This window comes from Mytilus edulis, chromosome 5 (genome assembly GCF_963676685.1).
Source record: "Mytilus edulis chromosome 5, xbMytEdul2.2, whole genome shotgun sequence".
Lineage (NCBI taxonomy): Eukaryota > Metazoa > Mollusca > Bivalvia > Mytilida > Mytilidae > Mytilus > Mytilus edulis.
Window position 1 is genome coordinate 86,617,773 of NC_092348.1, and position 27,839 is coordinate 86,645,611.

The 27,839-nt window shown below is 31.4% G+C and overlaps 2 protein-coding genes across 3 annotated transcripts in view; one reads left to right on the top strand and one right to left on the bottom strand.

Annotated features, from left to right (window-relative positions):
* LOC139524689 (fibroblast growth factor receptor-like) overlaps nt 1-599 on the bottom strand; it is a 42,062-nt gene extending 41,463 nt beyond the window's left edge. Inside the window, exon 1 of the mRNA XM_071319688.1 lies at nt 495-599. Coding sequence (XP_071175789.1) covers nt 495-540 — 46 coding nt within the window. The 5' untranslated portion in view covers nt 541-599. The remainder of the gene's footprint in view (nt 1-494) is intronic.
* A 178-nt stretch (nt 600-777) lies between these two features.
* LOC139524694 (cystathionine beta-synthase-like) lies at nt 778-27,839 on the top strand. 2 transcript variants are annotated; one of them, XM_071319697.1, is made up of 17 exons: nt 778-950; nt 2,852-3,001; nt 4,258-4,364; nt 5,138-5,272; nt 5,925-6,004; nt 6,263-6,397; nt 8,708-8,777; nt 9,285-9,376; nt 9,632-9,757; nt 10,057-10,141; nt 12,881-12,992; nt 14,914-14,994; nt 17,407-17,424; nt 22,395-22,529; nt 23,263-23,371; nt 24,356-24,440; nt 25,430-27,839. In XM_071319697.1, the coding sequence occupies exons 2-17, from the start codon at nt 2,862-2,864 to the stop codon at nt 25,525-25,527; spliced, it is 1,608 nt and encodes a 535-aa protein (XP_071175798.1). In that variant the 5' UTR covers nt 778-950; nt 2,852-2,861; the 3' UTR covers nt 25,528-27,839. The 2 variants fall into 2 exon arrangements, with proteins under 2 accessions (XP_071175798.1, XP_071175799.1); XM_071319698.1 differs by lacking the exon at nt 17,407-17,424.

A 27,839-nucleotide genomic window follows, 5' to 3' on the forward strand; every position in this document is an offset into this window, starting at 1 on the left:
GGTCTGGAATATATACATACTTTGTATACCTTTATACCTTTATCTTCGGGTCGTTACATAAGCCAAAGGCTTCTACTGACCCCTCATCTTGGATTGTCGTATATGATTTCTCATCTCATAATAATATATTTATATATAATATATTAAACTTATCAAAAAATACTTATTTAGGTGTGCGCAGCTGAAACACTTAACACGAACATATGAATTTATATAGGTTCCAATTTTCGCCATTTAATGCAGACTTAAAATTATTCAGAGTCTTTGCCGTCACTGTTAAATCTGACAGGAATTCCACAAACTCTAATTGAAAATCATATGGCATATCTGATAAAACTTAACTTTTAAAAAATAAAAAAATAAAAGATAAATAAAGGCCATAATTTTTGCATTTTTCTTAATCAGAAAATAACAGTTCAATATATTGATTATCTTTAATATAAGATGAGTTTTGCATTACCGTAAATATTATTTATAATGTTATCAAGTTTTACCTTTAACAAGAAACAAACACAAACTCAATAGCAACATCTTCATCATTCAGCATCTTTCAAGCTCTTTATTCACTCAGATCAACGAGTCGCAAAAATGCTTTACACCGTCAGGAATATTCCATGTTAACGGGGGTGTCGAGATTGAGTTGTTTCTTCAAACATTCCTTAAAAGTCAAATGTTGTACTTAAAGCACTATTTTTTCCCTCTGACTATTATAAATATTTCCTTTTTTCCCAATATGTATCAAATATATTGCTAAAATGCAAAAATAAGGTCAAGGTCATTACCAGTTTTACCTTTTGACACACCTACCAGATTTGTCCAATAAATAGTTGATACGGAAAAATTTGTTTTGACACACGTGTGATAGATCTGTACTATAAACAATTTGTCCGTTGCTTTGGTACCTAAGTAAAACAGGCTAGCTTTTCAACATCAGACAATATCAAAATCAGGTAGTTAAACTTAATTTATAAAGACTAATGAAATATGTTCAATAATGAAATATGACAGGCTGAGGCTCAGGTCACGAAAAGTGGGGTATCAATATTAATTAACGACGTCAAAGCAAAATAATATTTATAAAAGCCTTTCATTTTTCAACGTCATAATTATTTGGACTAAGGTAATCCTTGTTTTCAGAGTTAAATATGTATAAAAAATATAAAATCATCACTTTGAAATTATAGCAATAATGCCAATAACGGGGTATAATGTCATATCATTCCTAGTCCAAATAATTATGATGTCTGGCAAGGCTATTTTTAATTAAGGCGTCCCAGAAAAAATTAAAATAGCCTTGCCAGACGTCATAATTATTTGGACTATATCATTCCAAACTTGGACTATCACAGGCAACCTGGATCCAGGTTGTTAGATTACAGTTATGAAAGAAGTATAACTAAGACAAATTTATATTAAGATTTTGGCAAACAATTATATATATACTCATTTAGTTCAGGCAACCTTATAAGATAAGATAAGATAAGATAAGATAACTTTATTAGCACTAACACATTGACAATAAATGGTTATGGCAACAAATTAAAGACTAACTACAATAATATATATACAATGAAGGAGTGACAGTGGATAATTATGAGAGAAATATATAAAAAATAAATGAGGAGCATATACATATGTTCTGTTTCAACTGCTCAAAAGTGTTTTGACATCTCATTTTATTTAATTCCTTTTAATATTTTGATACTTTTTAATGAATTTCACACTTCAACCATACTGGTCATTTGATACGAGCTTGTTTGATATTTAACATATTTCTGTTACTGCTAGTTAATTTATGCCTTCAAGGTTAATTTGAAGGAACGAATCCCACCATGAATGAATATAATGGTGTTTTATCCAAGCATCCAGGCTTTGAGGGTTGAATATGAACTTTTTATTCCTTTTGCCTGTCACAACCTTTTTTAAAAGGTAAAATACAGGTAAAAATCTATCAATCAGAAATGGATCCGTCCTGTGCTCAGTGAGCCGTATACTATAAAACCTAATTACTTACTTGGATCAGTCTCTTTAAAGCCAACACACAGAAGACATGAGCAATTTATTAGTACCAAAAAAGTTAAGGGAAAAAAATCACAAGTTTTGTCATCATTGGCACACCACTTATTCTTTCTAATCAAATGCGGAATCCTAAGACTACAGAAAAATCATCTATCACACAAATATACCATACTGAAGACTCAGAAACTTTAAATTTCTCAAACATTAAAAAATGTACAGGAAAATTCTACCAACTTTAATGGCCTTTTAAGAGTTTAAAATCAGGAAAAACATGAAAAGTAGCCAAACTGAGGTAGGACTGGGTGTCTTTTGATGGCCAGTACCGCAACTATTATCATAAATACATGCATAGGTGGTACAGGAACATGAGGAGGTATAATAATGATAAAAAGGCCAAAAGAAATCTGGTCTGCAAAAATCATAGTCACCATTTTGTCAGAAATCACGCTTGCCAATAATGATTTCATAGCAAGACACTCAAGTTACATTTACTTCATATATGTCCTGTAATTTTCAGACCAAATAGACAACTTGTTGTTGGGTTGCTGCCCCTGAATTTGTTATATTTAGGGATTGGATTGGATGAAGCCAATATACTGTTTAACATGTTTAAGGAATATTTTAAAGTCTACATGGAATGGGAGATGATTTTGGTTTAAATTTTAATAAAAAAAAAATATTTCAATGAATAACTACTCTGCTCAAACTTTACAGTATTAATAATCCTGTTTAAATAAAAATTGAACAAGTGTTTGCAGTGTCAAAGCCAAACAAAAGAACAAAATGTTCTGGCAGTGACTTGATGTTTTCACAAGAAACTTTTTTTTTTCAGAAGCATAAAGATGGCTAATATTGTGAAAATTGAAAACTTGAACATCTCAGAAAGTCCTTTTAGGAAGTGGCAACGGCCAGATCTGCCTAGTAAATGTACATTTCATCAGGCCAAGTCTATGGAGGAGTCTCCACATATACATGCTGATGTGTAAGTCATGTCACATTACAGCAGAATGTGTAGGTAAAAGTAATATTTTTGGTTAAAAAATGTGGCTTGCTTGCTAACTGAACCATGAAGTCATCATTAGTTAGGTATACTTTCCTCCTGTAAGAGTATACTAATCAGACAGATAACCAATCTATCTGTCTGTAGGACTTGACTACTTCGAAAGAAGGGTAGTATACCTAACCTAATAATGACTTCACAGTTCAGCTAACAAGCCTGCTAACAAAATTTTTTACCTTTACCTACAATGTACACACTCAATATATGCATTCTGCTGTAAAATATTTATTGTACAAATGTACCTGTTTAGTCATGTAACAACACAAACAAGGCAGTCTGCCTCTGTTTTACTATGTTCCGTATTTCTTTTTTAGTTTAATACATTTACCATGTTTAAACATGTATGTACTGTATATATAGCGGGTTATTTTCGCGGGTGTAGAATTTCGCAATTTTCATTGAAAAAGGTATATGAAATATTGTGGCAGTTATTATTTTCGCCAATTATAAACTTTTATCAATACCTTTGCATGTAAACTTTTAATTTGGCAGATTTTTTTTTTTTTTGTGATTTTGTTCTGTCTGGGAAAATAATGAAAATTTACACCCTGCGAAAATAACCCACTAAACAGTATTAGTCTCTGTTAACTGTTTCAGATATTGTCTAAATAAATGTAGTGATAATTTTGTATCTTAGAAGATTTGGTTAGTTTAAAGAATATCACATATTCATTGTTGTTTTTCTGGTTTTGAGATAAAACTATGTTGAAAGTTACATGTAGCCTCAATGAAGCATAGCGCTGAGACAGGTGAGTTAAGTAAACTTCAACATTTTAGTGGATGTTCTTATGTATTTCTTCTTTACACTAGTGTACATGTAGTTCTTCTTAAAACTTGTCGCTTTATTCTATCACAAATAAAACTCGATGGAAAAACATGTCTCAGATTGTTTGTAAAAGTGTATTTCTTCAAATGGAAAGAGTAGACTGCAGAAATACATTAAGTGGAACAGTGTGTCTATGTTATTTATTATCTTGCTTCGAAAATTGGTTAAAAAAAGTATACTTTAATTTTAAACATGATAAATAGAAGTTTGAGATATTAATTGTGAATGGATACTGTAATGTCTCTTCAATTAATTAGTTTATGGAAAATTACCGTTAGAATAAAAACTATAGTATAGAGATTCCGGTTCTCACCAAAGACATGTTATTGAGCAATCTTTTTAAAATTTTCAGAACACCAAGACCTAAGATTCTACCAAATATTTTACATCAGATTGGTAACACACCTCTGGTCAAACTCAACAACATTCCAAAGAAAGAAGGGCTACAATGTGATATATGTAAGTTTTGGTATAAATGTCTTGACTGTAGACATACAAGTAGAGTTCTTATATCATGTGAATATTATATAATCAAATGAGGACTCTTGAATGATAGTCTCATTGGCAATCCTATCACATATATCCTTATTTTTATATAAATATTAAATCTGAAAAATGGCAAAAACTGGTACATATATAAAGTCCATTGACAACATGAAGATCCATATATATACATGTTATGTACATTCAAGCCATGGCCAATGAAGGTACTCATTTCAGTAGTCTGGGATTGTGGATCACATCTCAACAGTTCTCCTGATGCAAACAGAGATTGGGCCAGAATCCATGTATCTTATATATAATTAGGATCAAGGAATTTATTATGTCACATTAAATGATTTCTTTGTATTTCTTTAATGAAAGAATCTAGTTATAGGCTCTGTTAATTGAAAGTGTGTCTCTTTAAGTTTGAACCATCACATAGATAACATGCTTAAGATTAAATTTGTACTAAAAAGCACACAAAGCTATAAAAGGCCCCAAAATGACCAGTGTAAAACATTCAAACAGGAAAACCAACAGTCTAATTTATATAAAAATTGAGAAACGAGAAATACTAATGAACCACATCAACAAACAACAACCACTGAACACAGATTCCTGACTTAGAACAGATGCAAACAAATTAAGTGGTTTAAATGTTTCAACATTCATGTTTGATTTGCTTTAGATTTGCTGCTGGACACCAAACTGTATCTTTCCATCTATTTTATGTAACTTGATTGTTTTAGTGGCCAAATGTGAGTTTTTCAACCCAGGAGGCAGCGTAAAAGACAGAATTGGTTATAGAATGGTTGAAGATGCTGAGAAGATGGGTATTCTCAAACAAGGAGATGTTCTTATAGAACCAACATCAGGAAATACAGGTAAAAACATATACAGGTAACTGGTAGTGTTCTCAAACATTGTCAAACAGGGAGATGTTCTTATAAAACCAACATCAGGAAATACAGGTAAAAAACATAAACAGGTTACAGGTAACTGGTAGTGTTCTCAAACATTGTCAAACAGGGAGATGTTCTTATAGAACCAACATCAGGAAATACAGGTAAAAAACATAAACAGGTTACAGGTAATTGGTAGTGTTCTCAAACATTGTCAAACAGGGAGATGTTCTTATAGAACCAACATCAGGAAATACAGGTAAAAACATATACTGGTTGCAGGTAACTGGTAGTGTTCAGAAACAACATGATTTGGGATGTGCAGACAAAAAAATGTCATTAAAAGTAATTGAATGGTTTGATAATTAGACCTCACAATTTATTTAAAGATGTTAGTAGATGAAATTATGCAGATTTAATCTTTCTCTGGTTATAAAATTTAATACTGGATTCAGAGAAGTAGAATGTTAAAAGGCAAATTTTGAAAACCTAAAAAAATAACACTTATTTCTAAGTTTTGTCACAATACCCAACTTTTAGTTTGAATATTTAAAAAAAAGTTCTTCATTGTCTCCCTTGATGGTTGAGAATTTATATTGTTAGATATAAATGTAATGTTTTGATTTATTTACAGGTATTGGACTAGCAATGGCTGCCGCAGTCAAAGGTTACAGATGTATTATTGTAATGCCAGAGAAAATGAGTCGAGAAAAGGTAATGCTTTTGTCAGTTGTGTGTCTATGGCATGTATGGGTTCTATTACTCATACAAGGACTTTTTTTTATTTTTGAGTTATCTAAAACAAGTTGTATTTGAATTATCATGAAGATGTGTATAGATTTAATGTAAAAAGACAGAACGAAGAAAAAATAAATAATTGCTTTCATTAGTTAATATACTAGTGTATATTTATCACTTTCACCTTTTTTACCGTTCACATTTAGGAGAATTTTTTTACTTTTTTTGGTTTAGGTTGATGTCCTCCGAGCCTTTGGAGCTGAGATAGTGAGAACTCCAACATCTGCAGCTTTTGATTCACCAGAATCTCACATTGGTGTAGCTAAACGTTTAATGGAAGAAATTCCAAACTCACATATTCTCGACCAGGTAGATAGATATAGATATATTGAAATTATTAAATACAACTGGTATAAATTTTATATTTTAGTAGTGTATAAAGCAAACAGATATCAATGGTAGTTGCATGAAACAATACTTCTTTGACAAACAAGGAAATTAAAGAAAGCTCTGAGAAAAACTATTCACATGATTCTGTGATTTACCTATACCTGGAATTTAAATCATGCATTAAAAACAACTTGTGTTTATCCAGGAAATGTATTCATTATCAAGTTTGGTTATCAAGGTTATATGTAAAACATCACTGATGATAAAAATATATTAAGTTGAATCATGTAAGCACCACACACAAGATAAAATCATCAAATAGTATTTTCAATATCTATGTCTATTGGAAATAAACTCATCATAGATACAAGGCTTGAAATTTTACATATGCACCAGACAATTGTTTCGTGAACTTTAGGCCAGGGTTTTTTATTTTGTGGATTTACGGATTTTCACCATTAAAAAGTTGGGTCGGTCGGTCGTAAAAAAAAGGAAAAAAAATCTCTCAAGACAGAAAAATATGCAAAAAAAAAAAATATATTTTACCTTTCTAACAATATGTTTGGTTTGCTATTTTATCATCATTTTGTATATACTAGTTCAATGAAATATTATTGCTCAGCTGCCATTTACATTGCATGGCATCGTCTAATAATTTTCTGTGAAAAAGAGGGGTTGTGTCCATGGAAAAAGACAAAATTAAATTGTCAAAATTAACGAGACATATTTTAACAGCCATCAACACAGATTAAGTACATAACATGACAAAAATATTTTCTTTAAAATACATTATAATTAAATAGTCATAAGTAATTGTAACAAAAAAAGAAGACATTAGCTGGTATTCAATAAAACTTTTTCAAAAACATTCCATACAGTGTCAAATTCAGCTATCTTTTTTATTTTTTACAGCTATCATACTCTCTAATTTATGCATATCTTTCAGCTTTATTATCATTGCTTGCAATGAGAGATTCTTTTTAAAGCATCTAGAATTTTACACATATTGTTTAATATAAAGAAAAATCAAGTTGTATGGGTTATTGGGGAATATCTTGGATAAGTCTCCAAAAAGAAAGTTTAATTTATTCATTGGGAGACTTATTCCACCGGAAAGGAACCAGTTATCAATATCCTGTAGAAAATTTTGTACAGTATTGCAATTCCAAAATAGGTGTTCTATAGACTTGTTATCTGATTTACAAAATGTACATCTTCGCTCAATTTTATTTTAACTAAATACTAAATACTGATTTGTTGCAATAATGCAATGGTTAATCCTATATTGCAACCACTGTAATTTACTATTTTTAGTAACAGCAAAAGGCAGTCTGAATTTCAGGAAACTTGGTGATTAAAGATCTTCAAACACGAAAACTGATAAAGAAAAAAATGCAAAAACGTCGTAAGGAAAATAAGTCTCAACACACATGTTAAAAATGTAATAGACTCGTCCACTGGAAAAAAGAGAATATCGGGTTCATCAGTTGTCATGCATTCCCTTTTTTTATATCTAAATGGACAAATTTTTTTTAATTATCAATGACACAAGTCTATAGGAAATTCCAAAAGATTTGTTTTAATTGAGTTCTTCAACTTAACGTCTTCAAAGGTTAGACAAGTTCATTTTCCATTTTCTATCTTACGGAATGATGACAAATACGGGAAACGAACTTAATGTGTAATGGGTTTTAAACACAGGTCTCGTTCCGCAAAATTATTTGCGCAAACAACATTTCAAGGTCAGTTTTTATTGATTTGTCTATTTTTAGATACATAAATTGGAAGTTTCAGTTTGCACAACAGAAAGTGTTATCAATTGTGTTAGTGATTAATAATGCATTTCATTTCATAAAAAAGGATATTTTATTTATTTTTAGAGATAATGTTTTTTTATTTGGGTCGGCGGGAATAAAAAAGCATGAAAAGTCAATTTTATTTTTATTCTGCAAATCAGCAAAATCGGGTCAGCAGATCTGTAAACCAACAAATTAATAAATCCTGGCCTTAGTCTAGAAAAGACTCATCATTGAACATGTTGAAGCTTGTATAAAAAAATGTTAAAAAAGGCCAAATAAAGTACGAAGTTGAAGAGCATTATGGACCAAAAATTCCTTAACTTTTTGCCAAATACAGCTAAGGTAATCTATTCCTGAGGTAGAAAAGCCTTGGGAGTGTAGGGTATAAATAAAGATTAAGCTATAAACAAATCAACACTTGAAAGAATTAGTCAAAAAATTCATATTTGTGAGATCTAGATTTTAAGTAAAATGTGTTTTGTTATAACAGTACAGAAATGCCAGTAACCCTATAGCTCATTTTGATGGAACAGCTCAAGAAATACTGAATTCCTGTGATGGTATGTATATAAAAACATGTTATAGATTAATCTCACATTTTCAAAAATGAATCTTATGTCTAAGAATGGATTTCACTTTGTAACAGAACACATCTTGTCTTGAAATAACTGCATAAATGTCTTTTTTGGGGTGTAACTAACCATCAATAACCTAGTCAGCAGCCTAAATTACATTGAAATCAGTATTAAGAATATTTGGAGGGCAAAACCAGTGTTTATATTCTTTTGTACCAAATAAAACATTTTGCCTATTATTTTATAGTTTATGATGTAAAAGTAAACAGAGGAAGACATTTTTTTATGTCAATTGTTATCTTGTGAATCAGCACATACAAATCTGGCTGAACTTGATGGTCTAAAACAAAGCAGGGTTCATATTCTTATTAATTCAATGTCTTCTCATCCTGATATGTATGTTACATTTGCCTTTGGATGTTAAATTTTATTCAAACATTTATGTTTTGCGCTATCCACACATACTGTATATTTATCATTATTTTATTGTAGGAAATGTAGACATGGTAGTACTAGGGGCTGGAACAGGTGGAACACTGACAGGCATTGCCAGAAAAATCAAACTGAAATGTCCAAAGTGTAAAGTAAGTGGTTCTATTTAGTCCTTCAAAATACTATTTACTATTGAATAGAGTGTGGGATAAAGGTTTTAAGAGAAGTGAAGAAATGTGACTTTGCAGGCATGATAAATAAGTTAAAAAACATATTGACAACTAAGGGATATAACTGTACCTTCAAAATAGGTAAGCTGTACAAGTAAACAAAAATTACTTGAAAATGTATTACCGGTACCCCTGACTGAATGCAGTGTTTAAATATAAGTTTTGTATTTGTTTTAGATCATTGGTGTTGATCCAGAAGGTTCTATTATTGCTGAACCAGAACAGTTAAATAAAACAGACGTGACAGGTTATGAAGTTGAGGGAACTGGTTATGACTTTATACCAACAGTTTGTGATAGATCAGTAAGTTATAGGATATAAAAGAGAAGATGTGGTATGATTGCCAATGAGACAACTCTCCACAATAAACCAAATGGCACAAACATTAACAATTATTGGTCACCGTACAGCCTTCAACAATAGGCATACCCAAAATGCAGGATGTCTAGCGACTATTTATTCAAATTCTTCACTTTGAGTGAACTTAATATTCTTGTTTTGCATACTTTTTAAAAACTAAAAATAGTAGTGATATTTAGGTTTTTTGGCATTGCTGATTACATACTACTTTATATACATACTTAACTTATATTTTATTTCAGCAAGTGGACAAGTGGTACAAATCATTGGATAAAGATTCATTTATCATGTCAAGACGATTAATCAGAGAGGAGGGACTACTTTGTGGTGAGTAAATCATTGGATAAAGATTCATTTATCATGTCAAGACGATTAATCAGAGAGGAGGGACTACTTTGTGGTGAGTAAATCATTGGATAAAGATTCATTTATCATGTCAAGACGATTAATCAGAGAGGAGGGACTACTTTGTGGTGAGTAAAAGAGGGACGAAAGATACCAAAGGGACAGTCAAACTCATAAATCTAAAACAAACTGACAACGCCATGGCTAAAAATGAAAAAGACAAACAGAAAAACAATAGTACACATGACACAACATAGAAAACTAAAGAATAAACAACACGAACCCCACCAAAAACTAGGGGTGATCTCAGGTGCTCCGGAAGGGTAAGCAGATCCTGCTCCACATGCGGCACCCGTCGTGTTGCTTATGTGATTACAAATCCGGTAAATAGTCTTAATTCGGTAGGTCAAATTCATGAAAGGGAAGGGGATTGTAGTTACGACGTGAGGAACATATCCGATATCATTTGTGAAATGGTTATTCCATAACGGTCAACCAACTCGTGATGGCGTCCGTAAAATTTACGAAGGGATGATTTCAACTTCACCATTTGGAACTCTTGATTTAATAGCTTCCTTGTGAGCAGTAACCCTCTATCAAGAAAATCATGATAGGAAATGCAAGCACGGGAATATCGTATCAATTGAGAGATATATACCCCGTATGCAGGTGCTGCTGGAATGTTGCTACTTAGAAATGGAAAGTTCACAATTGGAAAGCTGAAATCATCTCTTTTGTCGTAAAGTTTTGTCTTCAACCGACCCTCATTGTCAATTTCTAGATGTAAGTCAAGATATGAAGCTGACTTAACTGTATCTGTAGTATCCTTTATCTCCAATTCGATAGGATAGATGCGTTCCACATAGTCGCCAAATTTTGAATTGTTTAGTGAAAGAACGTCATCTATATAGCGGAAAGTAGAGTTAAAGGATATTGCTAACTTCTTATCTTTCTTCCTAAGAAGTTCCTGCATGAAGTCAGCCTCATAATAATAAAGAAACAAGTCAGCAAGTAGAGGGGCACAGTTTGTTCCCATAGGTATGCCGACAGTCTGTTGAAAAACACGTCCTCCGAACGTAACAAATATGTTGTCAATCAAGAAATCAAGCATCTTGATAATATCGGTTTCAGAGAATTTTTTGTTTGAATCAGAGTGATTCTTTACAAAGTAGGATTTATCCCTCCCTAAGACAAGATACTTGTATCTACGTTGGCCATTCTTTTTTATGAAGCAAAGTAATACCAACTCTTTTAATTTGTCTTTAAGTTTGGAATGTGGAATACTTGTGTAAAGAGTAGAGAAGTCAAATGTTTTAATACTGTTACAAGATGAAAGAGAGTTAGATTGTATGTACTCTAAAAGATCTTTGGAATTTTTAAGTATCCACATCTGATTCACGCCACCTCTAGAATAGGCAGTTTCACAATAACTTTGAAGCCCGTCTTTGATTGCTGATAAAATGGATGTTAATAATTTAGAAAGAGGTTTTGTGGAGCACTTGGAAGACCCAGCAATATACCGCTGTTTGTAAGGACACTTATGTAGTTTAGGTATCCAATACAGTGATGGAAGATCCAGTTCTTCATCTTTGGTTGAAATACCAAAGGAACAAAGAACAGACCTATGATTATCCAGGATTTCCTCTTTGGTAAGTGTCGTGAGGGTATATGTTGAGTTTCCAAGTGAATTGTCTATACCTAATTCGTTTATCAAGCAATTAATGTAATGACTTTTACAGACAAAAACGATGTTATTTGGGGCTTTGTCTGCGGGGACAACAACATATTTATCATGGAGGTCGGATAGGTGTTTAGCAACATTTGGGTCTTTAAAAATTGACGTAGCATGGGCATTGATGGACCCATTCAGTTTCTTAATTCTGATTTGTATTAAGGACCTCACTGCCTTTATCCATTCGGATAGAGTGTCTACGTCTTCCTTCTCGCGCTTAGCCCATTGCCTGGCATAATCCTCGACTGAATCCATCAAAATTTTAAAGTTGTATTTCCAATTGATGGATTTAGGCTCACGATATTTCGGACCTTTCGATAACACGTTTCGTAGAGAAGTGTTATTAACAATGTTAAGGTCACCGGTAATAACGTGGCCAGCGGGATTATATGTGAATTGGGAACTAGCACAAGTGCAATCAGGAGGTTTAGACTTGAAGTCGTCAATATCGAGATCCTGCAAAACGCGTTTGTAATTGAAAATTTTAGTTGCAATAGGTTTGGTATAGGTATAAGAAATTATTGGTACAGACTGGTCTTTAAAATAAGGAGGTATTTTCGATTGAACTAATTTATGATGAAGGATATTGCCAAGGTTGACGCCATCGAGACCTTTGTTGGCAAAGGAAAGATTTAGAAAATATCTTTTCTCTTTTTCATCTTTTCCAATGCGAACTGTAAATCATTAGATAAAGATTCATTCTTGCCCAGATGATTAATTAGAAAGGAGGGACTACTTTGTGGTGAGTAAATCATTGAAGACAAATAATCAGATGGGGAGGGACTACTTTGTGGTGAGTAAATCTTTGCAGACAATTATTCAGAGAGTGGTAACTACTTTATAATGAGTAAATTAGATCTGTCAGACTTCCTAATTTCAGATAATTTGAACTACAAATGGGGAAATGCTTAGCTTGACAATGTCTGCTATCTTATAGATTCAAACTTATTATTCCACCTCTATTTCTAGTATCAAATTTATCTTTCCAGGTGGCAGTTCTGGTGCAACAATGTATTGTGCCTTAAAAGCCGCCAAAGATTTTGGATTGAAAGAAGGACAAAGATGTGTTGTTATTTTAGCAGATTCTGTCAGAAATTATATGTAAGTCTCAAAGATGATTTGTTAGATATATGTTGTAATTACAACAGACATGATAATAGATCTAAATTAGCAAAAAGGAAACATATGTATGCCAACGTAAACAATTTCTAAATTCATGTAATTTTTTGAAGACATTGTCTACGGTTTTGATGAATCAACCAGATTAAATAACAACTTACATCAATGTCCACACAGTACCTTTTAACAATTGGGAAGAATTTTTGCATGAAATATTTGATATCTGATTTACAGGTAATTTTAATTGTCTCTTTAAAAACTAAAAAGTACATTTTTCCCATGCATTATTCATATTTATACCCCATGCAACGAAGTCTGTCCGTCCGTCAGTCCTGTTTCTTGAATTTCACGAAACCTTTTTAGATAATAAGGACATAATATGTAGATGTGCATATCGACAGGAAATTACAATTCAAAATTTTTCTAGGAGTTACGCCCCTTTGAACTTATAATTTGCTTTAATGTACTACTGCAACAGTTGTCATCGCAACTTCTCTGAAACCATACAACAGAATTTCATGAAACTTTGTAGATAATAAGGACATACTATGTAGATGTGCATATTGACAGGAAATTACGAATTTTTTTTCAAAGAGTTACGCCCCTTTGAACTTATTTGCTTCAATGTACTTCTGCAACAGTTTGTCATCACAACTCCTCTGAAACCATACAACAGAATTTCATGAAACTTTGTAGATAATAAGGACATACTATGTAGATGTGCATATTGACAGGAAATTACAATTTATTTTTTTCTAGGAGTTACGCCCCTTTGAACTTATTTGCTTCAATGTACTTCTGCAACAGTTTGTCATCACAACTCCTCTGAAACCACACAACAGAATTTCATGAAACTTTGTAGATAATAAAGACATACTATGCAGATGTGCATATTGACAGAAAATTATGATTCAATTTTTTTTTCTTTTACAATTTTCTTTTCTTTCACTTATTTCATTTCTCCAATGACAATGTGGGGACTTGGGGTATGTGAGCGTGCTCACTAAGGTTCTTTAATTATTAATTTTGTTTTTGATGTGAAATACTTATACAGTGTAACCTGCCCAATCCGACACCTGAATATTCCAACATCCTGCTTTAACCCTTTCCTCCCTGGATTTTTTTTTTTAATATACTTGATTCGCATAGGATTTTTTTCAGTAAAAAAATATCATCTGGTTTAAAGTGTTAATGCATTGTGAAAACGAATATTTCATCAATGAAATTCAAGTCAGATATTCTCATGAATCTCCTTTTCATATTGGATACAAATTTTTTTAAGTCTGATGCAGACATTTTTAAGTCAAAGCATTTCAACTGAGGTACTACACAGGCGTCAAAGTCGTCATTATGGAGGAAAGGGTTAACCGAAACACATTTTCATGGTCCAAAAATATGCCTTTCAATGTAGTAAAAACCTGAGTATCCTGACACCTTGCTTAATCTGACATTTTTTTCTGGTCTCTCTTTGTGTTGGATAAGACAGGTACACTGTATATTTATTAATGTAAAATGTTATTCATGTAAATTGAAGTTCAGATTTCGATTCTTTGCATTATTTTTTGTTAAATCGAAATTCCGTTAATTTCAAAAACTTAAATGTATTTTAAGGTTACTATGCATAACTGAAAAACGTAACATTACAGCAGTACAGTTCATTCATTAAACTCATAATAAGGGAGTTAACTCCAATAATATTATATATGCCAATTATCTGCCCTTGTAAGGCTGTAAATGGAAAATATTACTCATTTCTTTCATCAGCATGCATATTGCAACTGATTTAACAAAGATAAATATTAATAGCTTTTTATGAAGAGTATCAGAAATCTTTAATTTACATTACACACTTATTATGCGCTATCTTCTCTAGCATTTGTAAAATTTAAACATTTTTTTCCAGGACGAAATTTCTGAGTGATGATTGGATGAGCCAGAGAGATTTCTTACAGATTGATAACCAGGTCCCATCTGCTGACGAATGGTAAGATATCACAGAAAATAATTGATGAGTTTTATTTTTAATTTGATCTCTAGATTTTGCAGGATATTTACAGTCAGATTAGTCTTGATAGAATTATATTTTACACATCTTTAACTATATGTTATGTAGTGCAATATCAGCATTTTTCGATCAATTTTTAACCGGATTTTTGTGACAAAAATGTCGGTTATTGATTTGGGGATGTACGCCGGGCGGTCGGGCGGACGGCAATCAAATGTTGTCTGTGCATTAACTCATGAACCGTTCAGCCAAAGCTTTTAAAATTTTAATATGTTGTTACTGACAACTAAATGAAGGTCAAGTTCAATAATGGCGATTTTGACTTTTACCGTTCAGGAGTTATGGTTCTTGAAAGATTGAAAAATGGAGTTTTCAGTCGTGTCCGTCCATTTACGCATGAACTGTTCTACCAAAGCTTCCCAAATTTTAATATGTTGTTACTGATGACAAAATGGAGGTCAAGTTTAATAATGACGATTTTGACCTTTACCGTTCAGGAGTTCTGGTTCTTGAAAGATTGAAAAATGGAGTTTCCAGTTGTGTCCGTGCATTTACACATGAACTGTTCTACCAAAGCTTCCCAAATTTTAATATGTTGTAACGTATGACAAAATAGAGGTCAATTTCAATAATGACGATTTTTACTTTTACCGTTCAGGAGTTATGGTTCTTGAAAGATTGAAAAATGGTGTTTCCATTCGTGTCCGTGCATTTTCTCATGAACCATTCAACCAAAGCTTTTGAAATTGTTATATGTTGTTACTAGGGATGGCAACGAGTACTCGAGTACTCAGGTACTCGATCGAACGGCCGAGTACTCGAGTACTGTTTTAGTACTCGGATACTCGTTTGCTGTTATACATCTGGAGATATTTCTCTTCACATTTCCACTCACTTTAGTTCAGATGAAATATCCCCTTCGTTAGTTACTATCTGTTATAGTAGTACCATCAACGTCCTTTTCTTCCGAGTGAACGTTTTCACGTGCACTACTTGAAACAAAAAAATAGAAAGTCAAACAGTCTTTCGTCTGACGCTGTTGATCAGATCATATTTCTTAATAACTTCGGTGAACCTACGCAACCGATTAGAGACATTTGAACGGTGGTTATAGACGGATCAACACTTTCATGGATTTATAATTAACTCATCACGAGTGTAAAACTTACCTTTGTTCGTTAATCAAGACTTCTATATAAACGTGATTGGTATGAGATGTATATCTAAATTAATTTAATTACTCTGTGTTTGAAACTTAACTAAAGATAGGCGAAAGTACGAAATCAACTTTCAAACCCTAAAGTAAAAAATAAACTGACAATGTTATGGCTAAAAAAGGAAAATAAGACAAACGATAGTGCAAAAAAAAAAACCACAGAAAAAAAGACTGAGCGACACGAAAAAAGCGAAAAAATTTGAAGTCTAATACTGTTGTTGACAAATTAATGGACAAGTCGTAATATAAAAAATACTGACTCCTCAGGAACAGATGATAAAAATGTAGTCTTCTTTGTCGGACTTTGTATGCAAATATTTTTAATTTTATTGGATTTTGTTCATTCACATTATTGTATTATTGTATTATATGTCTCTGGGTTCATGAACACGTAAACAAACAATAATTGCTATTATGATAGGTTATTTGTAGAAACGGCGGTCGGTAATTCATTGTTTAATTGAATAGCAAGCTATGTTTATGAAAGGTAATAACAAAAACACTGCATTCCACCTAAAATCTAAACTTTTCAATAGGCGTTTAAGATTCATCCGAGTACTCGCGAGTACTCGAGTATCATGACCGAGTATCCGAGTATTAAATTTCAGATATTTTGACATCCCTAATTGTTACTGATGACAAAATAGAGGTCAAGTTCAATAATGACGATTTTGACTTTTACCGTTCAGGCGTTATGGTTCTTGAAAGATTGTTAAATGGCGTTTCCATTCACGTTGTTGCATTTATTCATGAACCATTCAATCTAAGCTTTTCAAATTTTAATATGTTGATACTGATGACAAAATGGAGGTCAAATTTGATATTGACGATTTTCACTTTCACCATTCATCAGTAATGGTTCTTGTGATATTGCCAGGACACAAATAAATATTAATAAATCCGGTTTGCTGTCGTTGTGACAGCCTCTTGTTTAATTTTTTTTAATTTGACTACATTAATTAGCTTCTAATTTGAAACAAGTATTGACAACTTCTCTTTAATCAAAGGCCAAAGTGTTGTGTGTACATATGAGATTCTGTGAGATTCACAACAAGACACTTATGCATGGTTTTCTGTGAGATAAGCAACATTTAGTACCTTCAGCATGTAATATTATCCAAGAAAAACAGTACTAACAGTAAAATTATATATTCAGATGTTTTATATTGTTTTAGGACTGACACAAAAAACAGGTAGCAAGTGTTTTCTATTTAATCATTTAACAAATCATCATACCTCTTTGTGGTAGTTTAGGAACATTGAATTGCAATATTTCATTCAGCTGTTTAACAAAATTTGGAAAAATAGCAAATCCTTTTATTTTAACCTGTTCGTATTTATACATAATTTTATACTTAGGCCACACCAATTTAATTTCTTGTTCTACGAATTTTTGGACTCCAAAATTTGGGGCGAGAGAGCGATTTGAAAATTTTAATAATTTGCAAATTTTTGAGGCGAAGCTTGAAAAGTGAAGGCGAGCGATTATATTTTTTTTTGTAAACATGAAATAATAGGTTTTGACAATATTCATGATATTAAAACTTGATTTATCACTTGTACTTTGACATTTCTTTGATTTCTGAAGTATTTTTTCCCTGTTCACCAAGAAATAATTAAATCTGGTCTATGTATGTGTGACGGTGCGGGAAATGGACATGATTACAATTCCGGATGCGGGAAGCGGGAATATAAAAAAAATAAAAAAATTCTGTTTTAAAAAAAATAGGTGCGGGCGGGTCCGTCGAACAAGGGATCAAATTGGTGTGGCCTTATTAGTGGTTGGTGTTCCAAAGTGTTTGACTTTTTGTAACCTCTGTTTCTTCTTTATAATCATATTTTTTTTGTTTGTCTGTGAAATTTAGGAAATTTGATAAATCACTTACAAGTCCATTCATCTTTTTTAATGATTTTCAAGCTTAGAAGTTAAAAAAAATTCTATGTTAATTTAGTAATTATAAGAAAGTTTGATAACTTGTTCATTTTGAATATCTGATAGATTAGATGCTTTGATAAGAGTTTTTTTTAATCAAATGTTTGTTCAAATTGCAAATTTTAATAGTAGGGGATATAGAGCATAACATAACTGCAATATAAAAGCAAGGATTTCTAATAGTTAGAGTTGTAATTTTTATGTGTCTGAAAGAAAGCAATGATCAGGGATTTGGTTCACAAACTTTTTCATTTGGTTGCACTGCTCTTCATAGATTTGGTTCACAAACTTTTGGTTGCACTGCTTGTCAGGGATTTGGTTCACAAACTTGTCAATTTTGGTTGCACTTCTTGTCAGGGATTTGGTTGATAAACTTGTCAATTTTGGTTGCACTGCTTGTCAGGGATTTGGTTCATAAACTGGTATATTTGGTTGCACTGCTTGTCAGGGATTTGGTTCACAAACTTGTCAATTTTGATTGCATTGCTTGTCAGGGATTTAATTCACAAATTTGTTCATTTGGTTCGCTGCTTTTCATAGATTTGGTTCACAAACTTGTCCATTTGATTGCATTGCTTGTCAGGGACTTAATTCACAAACTTGTCAATTTTGGTTTTTCACTTCTTGTCAGGGATTTGGTTCACAAACTTGTCAATTTTGGTTGCACTGCTTGTCAGGGATTTGGTTCATAAACTGGTCTATTTGGTTGCACTATTCTTCATGAATTTGGTTCATAAACTTGTCTGTAATGTTGCATTGCTTTTGATGGATTTGGTTCACAACTTTTAAATTGGGTTGCACTGCTCATCAGGGTTTAATTTTGATTCACAAACTTTTCTATTTGGTTGCATTGCATCTGAATTGTGTACACAAATTTTGACATTTTTGGTGTTGTTTCCCTAAAGTAGAGTGAGTTTATTTATTTTATAATACAGAATAAAAATAAAAAAGGTGTTGAAGACAGCAACCCAACACAACACAAACAGACACAACTATATTTATAAGGGCGTCAATTTTTTTACAAGTCAAGTACTTTATGAGCTTTTTTTCAGTGATATATTTCAGTGATGTGAGCATTCTTTCTATTGATAAAATAGTACAAAATTTAGACCCAACTTTTCATATGGTTTATTTGTTATCCATAGCTTCTTCTAAGCTACTGTCGTCAATGTACATGTCATGTTGTAATGCCTCCTTGGATTCTTAACTTTTATTATTAAGATTTCATCTGTTTTTCTGTTGAATTTTTTCTGTCTACAATTCTTTCTAAACCATTGTATGTAGAAAGTATTTCAACTTTAAATGTTTCCTTTTTAGGGAACTATCATTATTAATTCTTCTTATAAAATTCACATGTTAGTTATATGAGAATATTGTTACACTGAGTGTGTGTATGCAGTGTTATAGTCTATCACATCACAAGGTTACATTTTATTACATTTGCTTTCTTTTTTATTTTAAAAAAAGTATGTGTCAAGAAAAAAATTTTGATTTTTTTTATGCCCCCTCTGTAGCGAAGGGGGCATTAAGGTTTACCCTTGTATGTCTGTAAATCAGAAAATTATGAAGATTCTACACAATGCTTATTACTACAGAACTCAGTATAAATTCATATTCCTGTGGCGTCACAGTTACTGTTCTGGAGTTATGCCCATTTATAATGTTATGTATGCAAGCGCTGTGCATCATCTGTGTCCCATGGATACCCGGCATGGATACATATTCCACTCTTTTTTTTTATAAGAAAAACATAAATTAGGTGTCAGACATTTATATTCATTTTATTTATACTGTATTATATTATTCACATTGTGGTAACTGGTGATTATGATTTATAACTTGGTTGGGAAAAAAAAGACAATGACAGTTGAATTATATAAATAGAAAAAAGTGGTAATTAGTTTTACAGAAGTCAAATAATATTTCAAAAAAGGGTTTATACACATATATCTTGTCAGCAATTGTAAAACAGAATTACTGAAATAAAAAGTGGTAAAGATTTTGATTAAATTTAACATTTAAGAATAGCATTTTTTAGTTCAACTGGCCCAACCCTTATTTGTAAAAAAGATAAAAATCCTGTTTCTACTACCTTGAATACTAACAGATATTCATGTACACATCACTGTCCTGCATATTTAAGGGGGTTCGCGGGTCTAAATCATTTATATAGGATTTCTCCATATTTTTCTATAAATGAACTTTATCTTATAGTTAATAGAAAATTAAAATAAAAAAGTGGGGTCACCGTTCATTTGCGCTCACAATCTGCCTTCGAAAGAAGCATACATTTTTGTAAAGGTGGTTGAAGTAATAGGAGAAATATAGGTAATATCGAAATAAAAAAAGAAATTTATTACAGAAATCGCTCAAATTTTACAATAATTTAGTTTAAGTACAGCTTATATGGAATTATATTAAAAAATATATGTCACCGATGAGTTAAAAAAGATATTTCAATTTTAAAGCCAAACAAGAGGCTCTCAAGAGCCTGAATCGCTCACCTGAAATTTTTTGGTTTAATCTCTCATCAATGATTATTTTGGCTTTTCAATTTATTTAAATGTTCTTTGAATCGTCCTATTTTCTTCAAAAGCAAAAAAAAATCATTTTCTCCTATGTTCTATTTTAGCCATAGGAGCTATGTTTCTTGACATACAAGGAAATGAAATATAAAATTTATACTAGATACTCTGAAACTCTGAAACTCATTTAGCCTAAGTTTGGCTGAAATTGATACAGCAGTTTCATAAGAGAAGATTTTTTAAAGTAAGTCAACATGATGAACAAATTGTGAAAAAAGTCTTTAAAGGGCAATAACTCCTAAAGAGGTCAATTGACAATTTTGGTCAAATTGACTTATTTGTAGATCTTACTTTGCTGATCATATTTGCTGTTTACAGTTTATCTTTATCTATAATAATATTCAAGATAATGACCAAAAACTGCAAAATTTCCTTAAAATTACCAATAAAGTGGCAGCAACCCAACAATAGGATGTTTGATTCATCTGAAAATTTCAGGGCTGATAGATATTGACCTAATGAACATTTTTACTCCATGTCAGATTTGCTCTTAATGCTTTCGTTTTTGAGATATAAGCCAAAAACTGCATTTGACCCCTATGTTCTATTTTAAGTAACAGCGGCCATGTTTTTTGACGGATCAAAAATCAAAGCACACACTTTGTGCAGGATAATCTAAGGAACAATCATGCTAAGTTTTAACCAAATCCATTCAGTAGTTTCAGAGGAGAAGATTTTTTAAAGTTAGCAAATATGATGAACAAATTGTGAAAAATTGTCATTAAAGGACAATAACCCCTTAAGGGGTCAATTGACAATTTTGGTCATATTAACTTATTTGTAGATCTTACTTTGCTGATCTTTTTTGCTGTTTACAGTTTATCTTTATCTATAATAATATTCAAGATAATCACCAAAAACTGCAAAATTTCCTTAAAATTACCAATTAAGTGGCAGCAACCCAACAATGGTTTGTTTGATTCATCTGAAAATTTCAGGGCTGATAGATCTTGACCTAATGAACATTTTTACCCCATGTCAGATTTGCTCTAAATGCTTTCGTTTTTGAGATATAAGCCAAAAACTGCATTTGACCCCTATGTTCTATTTTAAGTAACGGCGGCCATGTTTTTTGACGGATCAAAAATCGAAGCGCACATTTTGTGCAGGATATACTAAGGAACAATCATATTAAGTTTCATTTAAATCCATTCAGTAGTTTCAGAGGAGAAGATGTTTGAAAAATTGTTAACGACGACGACGACGTCGACGACGACGACGACGGACGCCAAGTGATGAGAAAAGCTCACATGGCCTTTTAGGCCAGGTGAGCTAAAAAGGGCATTTTTCCACCAAAGGGAGATAATTTGGAACTTTTTCAATGATGTACACATTTTAAATGTTATCTGGGGCCAACACGAATTGATTGTTTTGAATGATATTTGTACCATATGATAAAGTAACAACTACAAAAGGTAATAAATAAAATTTGTAGAGAAAAACAAATGTTTAATTTTTTCTGAAATTTTTATACCCTCGAGCCTCCTTAATCAGCAAGAAATGAATTTGGCCCACACAATGACCATTCAACACGAATGGTCTTTTCACATTGTATAAGATTTAAGCAAAACCATCAGGGGAGTAAAGTAGTCTCAATGGAGCCTCTATTTAATGATGTGTATGAAATTTAGTGTTTATTTTTTAGGTGGTGGAATCTACCAGTGAGTAGTTTATCTTTAAGAGCTCCACTGACTGTGACACCAACTGTTACCATACAGGAAACATTAGAGCTACTAAACAAGGAAGGGTTTGACCAAGTACCAGTAGTAAATGAAGCTGGGTAATAACATTGTAATGATCTCTATGGAGGGAATACTGTGGATTCATTTATTTTCATGTGTACCAATTTTCATGCATTTATGAATACTTGCATTTTCGTGGATATTAAATTCCATGGTTTTGGCAAAGTCTGCATACTTTCCTTTTGAAAATTTGTATTTCGTTGAACATTTAAATTGGTGGTCACCTGTCTCCACAAAATTCTTGAAAATTGGTATCCAATGAATAATTATGAATCCACAGTATATTGTTATGACATTTATTGTCCTTTTGTTCATTTGTTTCTTTAACAGATATTTTGGTAAGTCTTTATCTCAGATGCATTTTGTACAATCTTTTAGAATTACTTTACATTTCATTAGAAGCTTACAGTGATGAGTTCATTGTTGTAAAAAGTAAGCTCCTTTGGACCTATTAGACTACTTCTTCATGTTTTCCATTACAATAGATGATGAGTTGTTCATACCACAAATTAATTGACTGGGACATATGTTGTAACACATAGATGGCATTTTTTAACTGTTATATCACTGTTATGGGTCTAGTCCTTGTTTATTAAAACCTTGAGACAGTTGTTCAAAAAAATATTAGTCATAATGTTATATTACTTACTATTGGAGTTTTATAATCAAAGCTAGATTTCCTGCTGAAGGTCAGTGGTTCTCTCCTGGCACTCTGTTAGTGAAATGCATACTTACAATAAATTAACACAAGTCATTGCTCTTGTTTTTCAGACTGATTCTTGGTATGTTGACTGTGGGTAATATGATGTCACAGGTTGTCAGGTCAAAGGTTAAACCATCAGACCATGTCAGTGCTGTTATGTATAAACAGTTTAAGAAGGTAAGACCACAGTTCAAACAATTTGTTTTTAAAGACTTGATAATGTGAAATATTAATGTTAAAAAATATGATGTAGCGTTGTATTTTTTGTGGCTATACGCCATAAAATAAATATTTCTTTAGCATTACCTGTAAATATTTCATCAAAATATCAGTGAGAAATATACCAATGATATTCATTTGCTACCTGAAATTACTTTAAGGGGGTTCGGGGGTCTAAATCATTTATATAGGATTTCTCTATATTTTTCTATAAATGAACTTTATCTTATAGTTAATAGAAAATTAAAATAAAAAAAGTGGGGTCACCGTTCATTTGCCCTCACAATCTGCCTTCGAAAGAAGCTTACATTTTTGTAAAGGTGGTTGAAGTAATAGGAGAAATATAGGTAATATCGAAATAAAAAAAGAAATTTATTACAGAAATCGCTCAAATTTTACAATAATTTAGTTTAAGTACAGCTTATATGGAAATTATATTAAAAATTATATGTCACCGATGAGTTAAAAAAGATATTTCAATTTTAAAGCCAAAAAAGGGCATTTTTCCACCAAAGGGAGATAATTTGGAACTTTTTCAATGATGTACACATTTTAAATGTCATCTGGGGCCAACACGAATTGATTGTTTTGAATGATTTTTGTACCATATGATAAAGTAACAACTACAAAAGGTAATAAATACAATTTGTAGTGAAAAACAAATGTTTAATTTTTTCTGAAATTTTTATACCCTCGAGCCTCCTTAATTTAAACATATACTTTTTCACTTAAACTAGTTTTTATGCTCCGTTCTAGAGTTATGCCCCTTTTTAATTTTTTTAATTGTAAAGCTTCAGCATAGCATTCTTGTCCAAAGATATACATTTATTTTTTGTAGATTTCCATTACAATTCTCATGGATATTTTCTAATTGAAAGAAGGTGATAATAGACACATAATTTTCAAATGTTATATCAAAGATGTTGTTCTTTCAATTTACAGGTCCAAATGGGTACAACTCTTGGTCAGATATCAAGGATGCTAGACACTGACCACTTTGTTGTAGTAGTTCATGACCAGAGACAGTGTAAGTTTGAAGTTTTTAATGTTTGTCTCAAGTAAATCTAAACGAATGTCATATATCATTGTTTTTAGGGTAAAAATTACAATTATTGATTTCTAAGAAATTGTTATGTCCCTGAATCCTATTGTCAGACCTTGAGAGAACATTGCTTATTAATTCTTTGTTTAGTTGAAAAGATTTTCCAAATCTAGCCAGTATAAATGGCATGAAATTGTATTGAGATCTTTTTAGCTCACCTGGCCCAAAGGTGTGTCTGGTGACCTGGCCAACCAACCAAGATGGCTGCCATGGCTGAAAATAGAACATAGGGGTAAAATATAGATTTTGGCTTATAACTCTGAAACCAAAGCATTTAGAGCAAATCTGACAGTGTAAAATTGTTTATCAAGTCGAGATCTATCTGCCCTGAAATTTTCAGATGAATCGGATAACTGGTTGTTGGGTTGCTGTCCCTGAATTGGTAATTTTAAGAAAATTTTGCTGTTTTTGGTTATTATCTTGAATATTATTATAGATAGAGATAAACTGTTAAAGTAAGATCTACAAATATGTCAACATGACCCAAATGGTCAGTTGACTCCTTGAGGAGTTATTGCCCTTTATAGTCAATTTTTGACAGTTTTTCATTTATTTGTTAAATTTTTGTAAATTTTTACAAAATGTTTTCCTCTGTAACTAATGGGCCAAGTTTATTATAGATAGAGAAAATTGTAAGTAGCAAGAATGTTCAGTAAAGTAAGATCTACAAACACATCACCACCACCAAAACAAAATTTTGTCATGAATCCATTTGTTTAATATGCACATAGACCAAGGTGAGCGACACAGGCTCTTAAGAACCTCTAGGTTGTTCACTTCAGTCATCTGATTGGTCTATTTCTACTTTCTTATTTACAGATTAAATTAGATTACAACAAGAGAAAAATAACCATTGTCAGCTCTTTGAATAGCTTTTTCTATAAATAAATATGATATTCTGTTTTTTCTTTCAGATGAAGGCCAGAGTTTGATGTCAAAGAAGCAAATGATTTTTGGCCTTGCCACAAGGATTGACCTTTTGAACTTTATTACCAAACAACATCCAGTATAATTATTGGTGTGACTATCAGCTAGAGCAAAGACGTGAAAGTGCTATTATCTTTGAACTTAAATTTTTAATTTTATAGATAGATTTGGTTATGTGCATACTAGTGCACTTTAGTTATTACATTCCTAGCATAATAGTTATATGTGATTTAAATTTCGCAAAATTAATATAATTCAGTTCAACAGTTAAAATGTAAGTTTTTTAATCATAGTGTTTATCTGTTTAATTATTTTTCTGGGACCAATTTTAATTCAATGCAGATATCTTTAATGGACTTTTAATTGGGATGTAGATTTGGAAATTATTTCTGTGAAGTTTGAATTTATTTAAAGAATTGATTCATCTGCGATTCATTTGTGGGAAATAAATTGATGACATGTGGGAGATTTAATGATATACATGTATTTGTGTTGATATTATAACAAGTATTTCTCCTTAAACACATAATTTAACCGTAGGTTGTATTTTATAAAATAAATTGAAACGTTGGTAAACAGTTGCAATATTGTAAAAAGTATGTTTATAAATGCAATAAATTTATTATAATTTTTTTCATCACCATAGTATAAGTGATAACTGACTTGTATTCTGATATTGATCAAACTTTTTAATTGGTAATGTCTGTTTGTATTATCACCAATATTGCCAACACTTACTACACCAACAACACTTGGGCAAACAAAGGATTTACTATACATTGCTTTGAATATTTTTACATTTAGTGATTATCATGACCAAACTTTTTCACAAGACTCAATTGACATTTTTCTTGTCCTGTATTCGATCCTTCCTTAAATTTTTTATTGACATAAAGTCAAATTATTGTTATGATATATAGATACTTATTTTTATATAGGCATTTAGTTTGTCTTTATATTTATATCTTGTTGAAGAATCTCTAATGATTATTGAAGAGTTCAATATTTATATATTTTAATTTTAAATGCAACACATGAATCTCACAGTGGTTAAGGCCTGTTTTAATTTACAAATATATTCCTTGGTAGCTATTAAGTATTTTGTTGTTGTTAGTTAGTTTTTGTTTTTTGTTAAACGTAAGTATTGGTATCTATATTGGTCTATTTGACATAAATGACTTTCTCAGTTAATCATGCTAACATTGGTACCGCATAATTCATTCATTAGGTAATATCAGAATTCTGTAACTAAATCTTTCACAAAAACAATTATATGCAAAAATCCTACAATAAGTTTTACATAAAAAAGTAACTTCAAAACATAGTATTTTGTCTTTCATATGAATTACAATACTTATATATTATTACTAAGGCATTAAATTGTTGATAATCAAAACATTGACCAAATATATGTACTTGTTGTAATTTGTTTATTATATTATAATAAGTACCGTACATTCAGAAATTAATGCATGCATTTTATTTTGTTTAATTTCAGAAATGTGAGTTAGATTAATTTATTTTTAAAAAGATCTGCATACAGATCAATGTTTCAGTTATCAAAATTAAAGTTCATATTTTTGCTATACTCACCAGGTCTCCATATAGACGTATTTACACTTGTATGCAAATTTGTCCGCCATTCCGTAAAATCACACAGGTTCCCGTAAACTTTGACATCATAATTTAAATTATTTGACGTCACAATTTAAAAGTGATTGTTGCTTGACGTCAAAGGGTGATTCGGAGTAGATCTAAGGTCATTCGGAGGCCAGATTCAGCTAAATACCAAAAGTGTAAATACGTTTATTCTCATTGACTAAAACCTTGCAATAATTTCTGAATTTTCAGTAGTTATTTATTTATGTTTGTGTGTTTTACTGTTTGTTTGCATACAAGAACATGGTCTCTGCGATTTCTAAAAATTTACGCAAATGGATTAATGACATCTGAAAGCTGGGTTAGAAGCATACAAATACTGTTATAAAACATGACACTTTTTTCTTATTCATGACCATGATTGTCTGTGATACATTGTAATTTGAATTCTAATGAAATGCCTATGACAAATCAAATATTATTTTAAGCTAAGGTCTATTTGTTACTTTAATAATAATGTCTTAGCTTGTATGAATGGTTCTCTAATTATTTAAGACTGTAATTGCTAAGCAGAATTTATTTATTCATAAAAAAAAAGCATCAAAATATCTTCTTTTCAGATGAGTTGTTCCATAATAATGTAAAGTTCATTACAATCATTTCAAAGGGTAACATGTAGTATCGATATTTGTGGGTTACTTTTATTTTATTTCTTGCATATTGTTCAATATTCAACTTCAGTCTATATTAGTTGCTGATTTATAGTTTAATTATTTATAATTAGAATCTTATGCATTT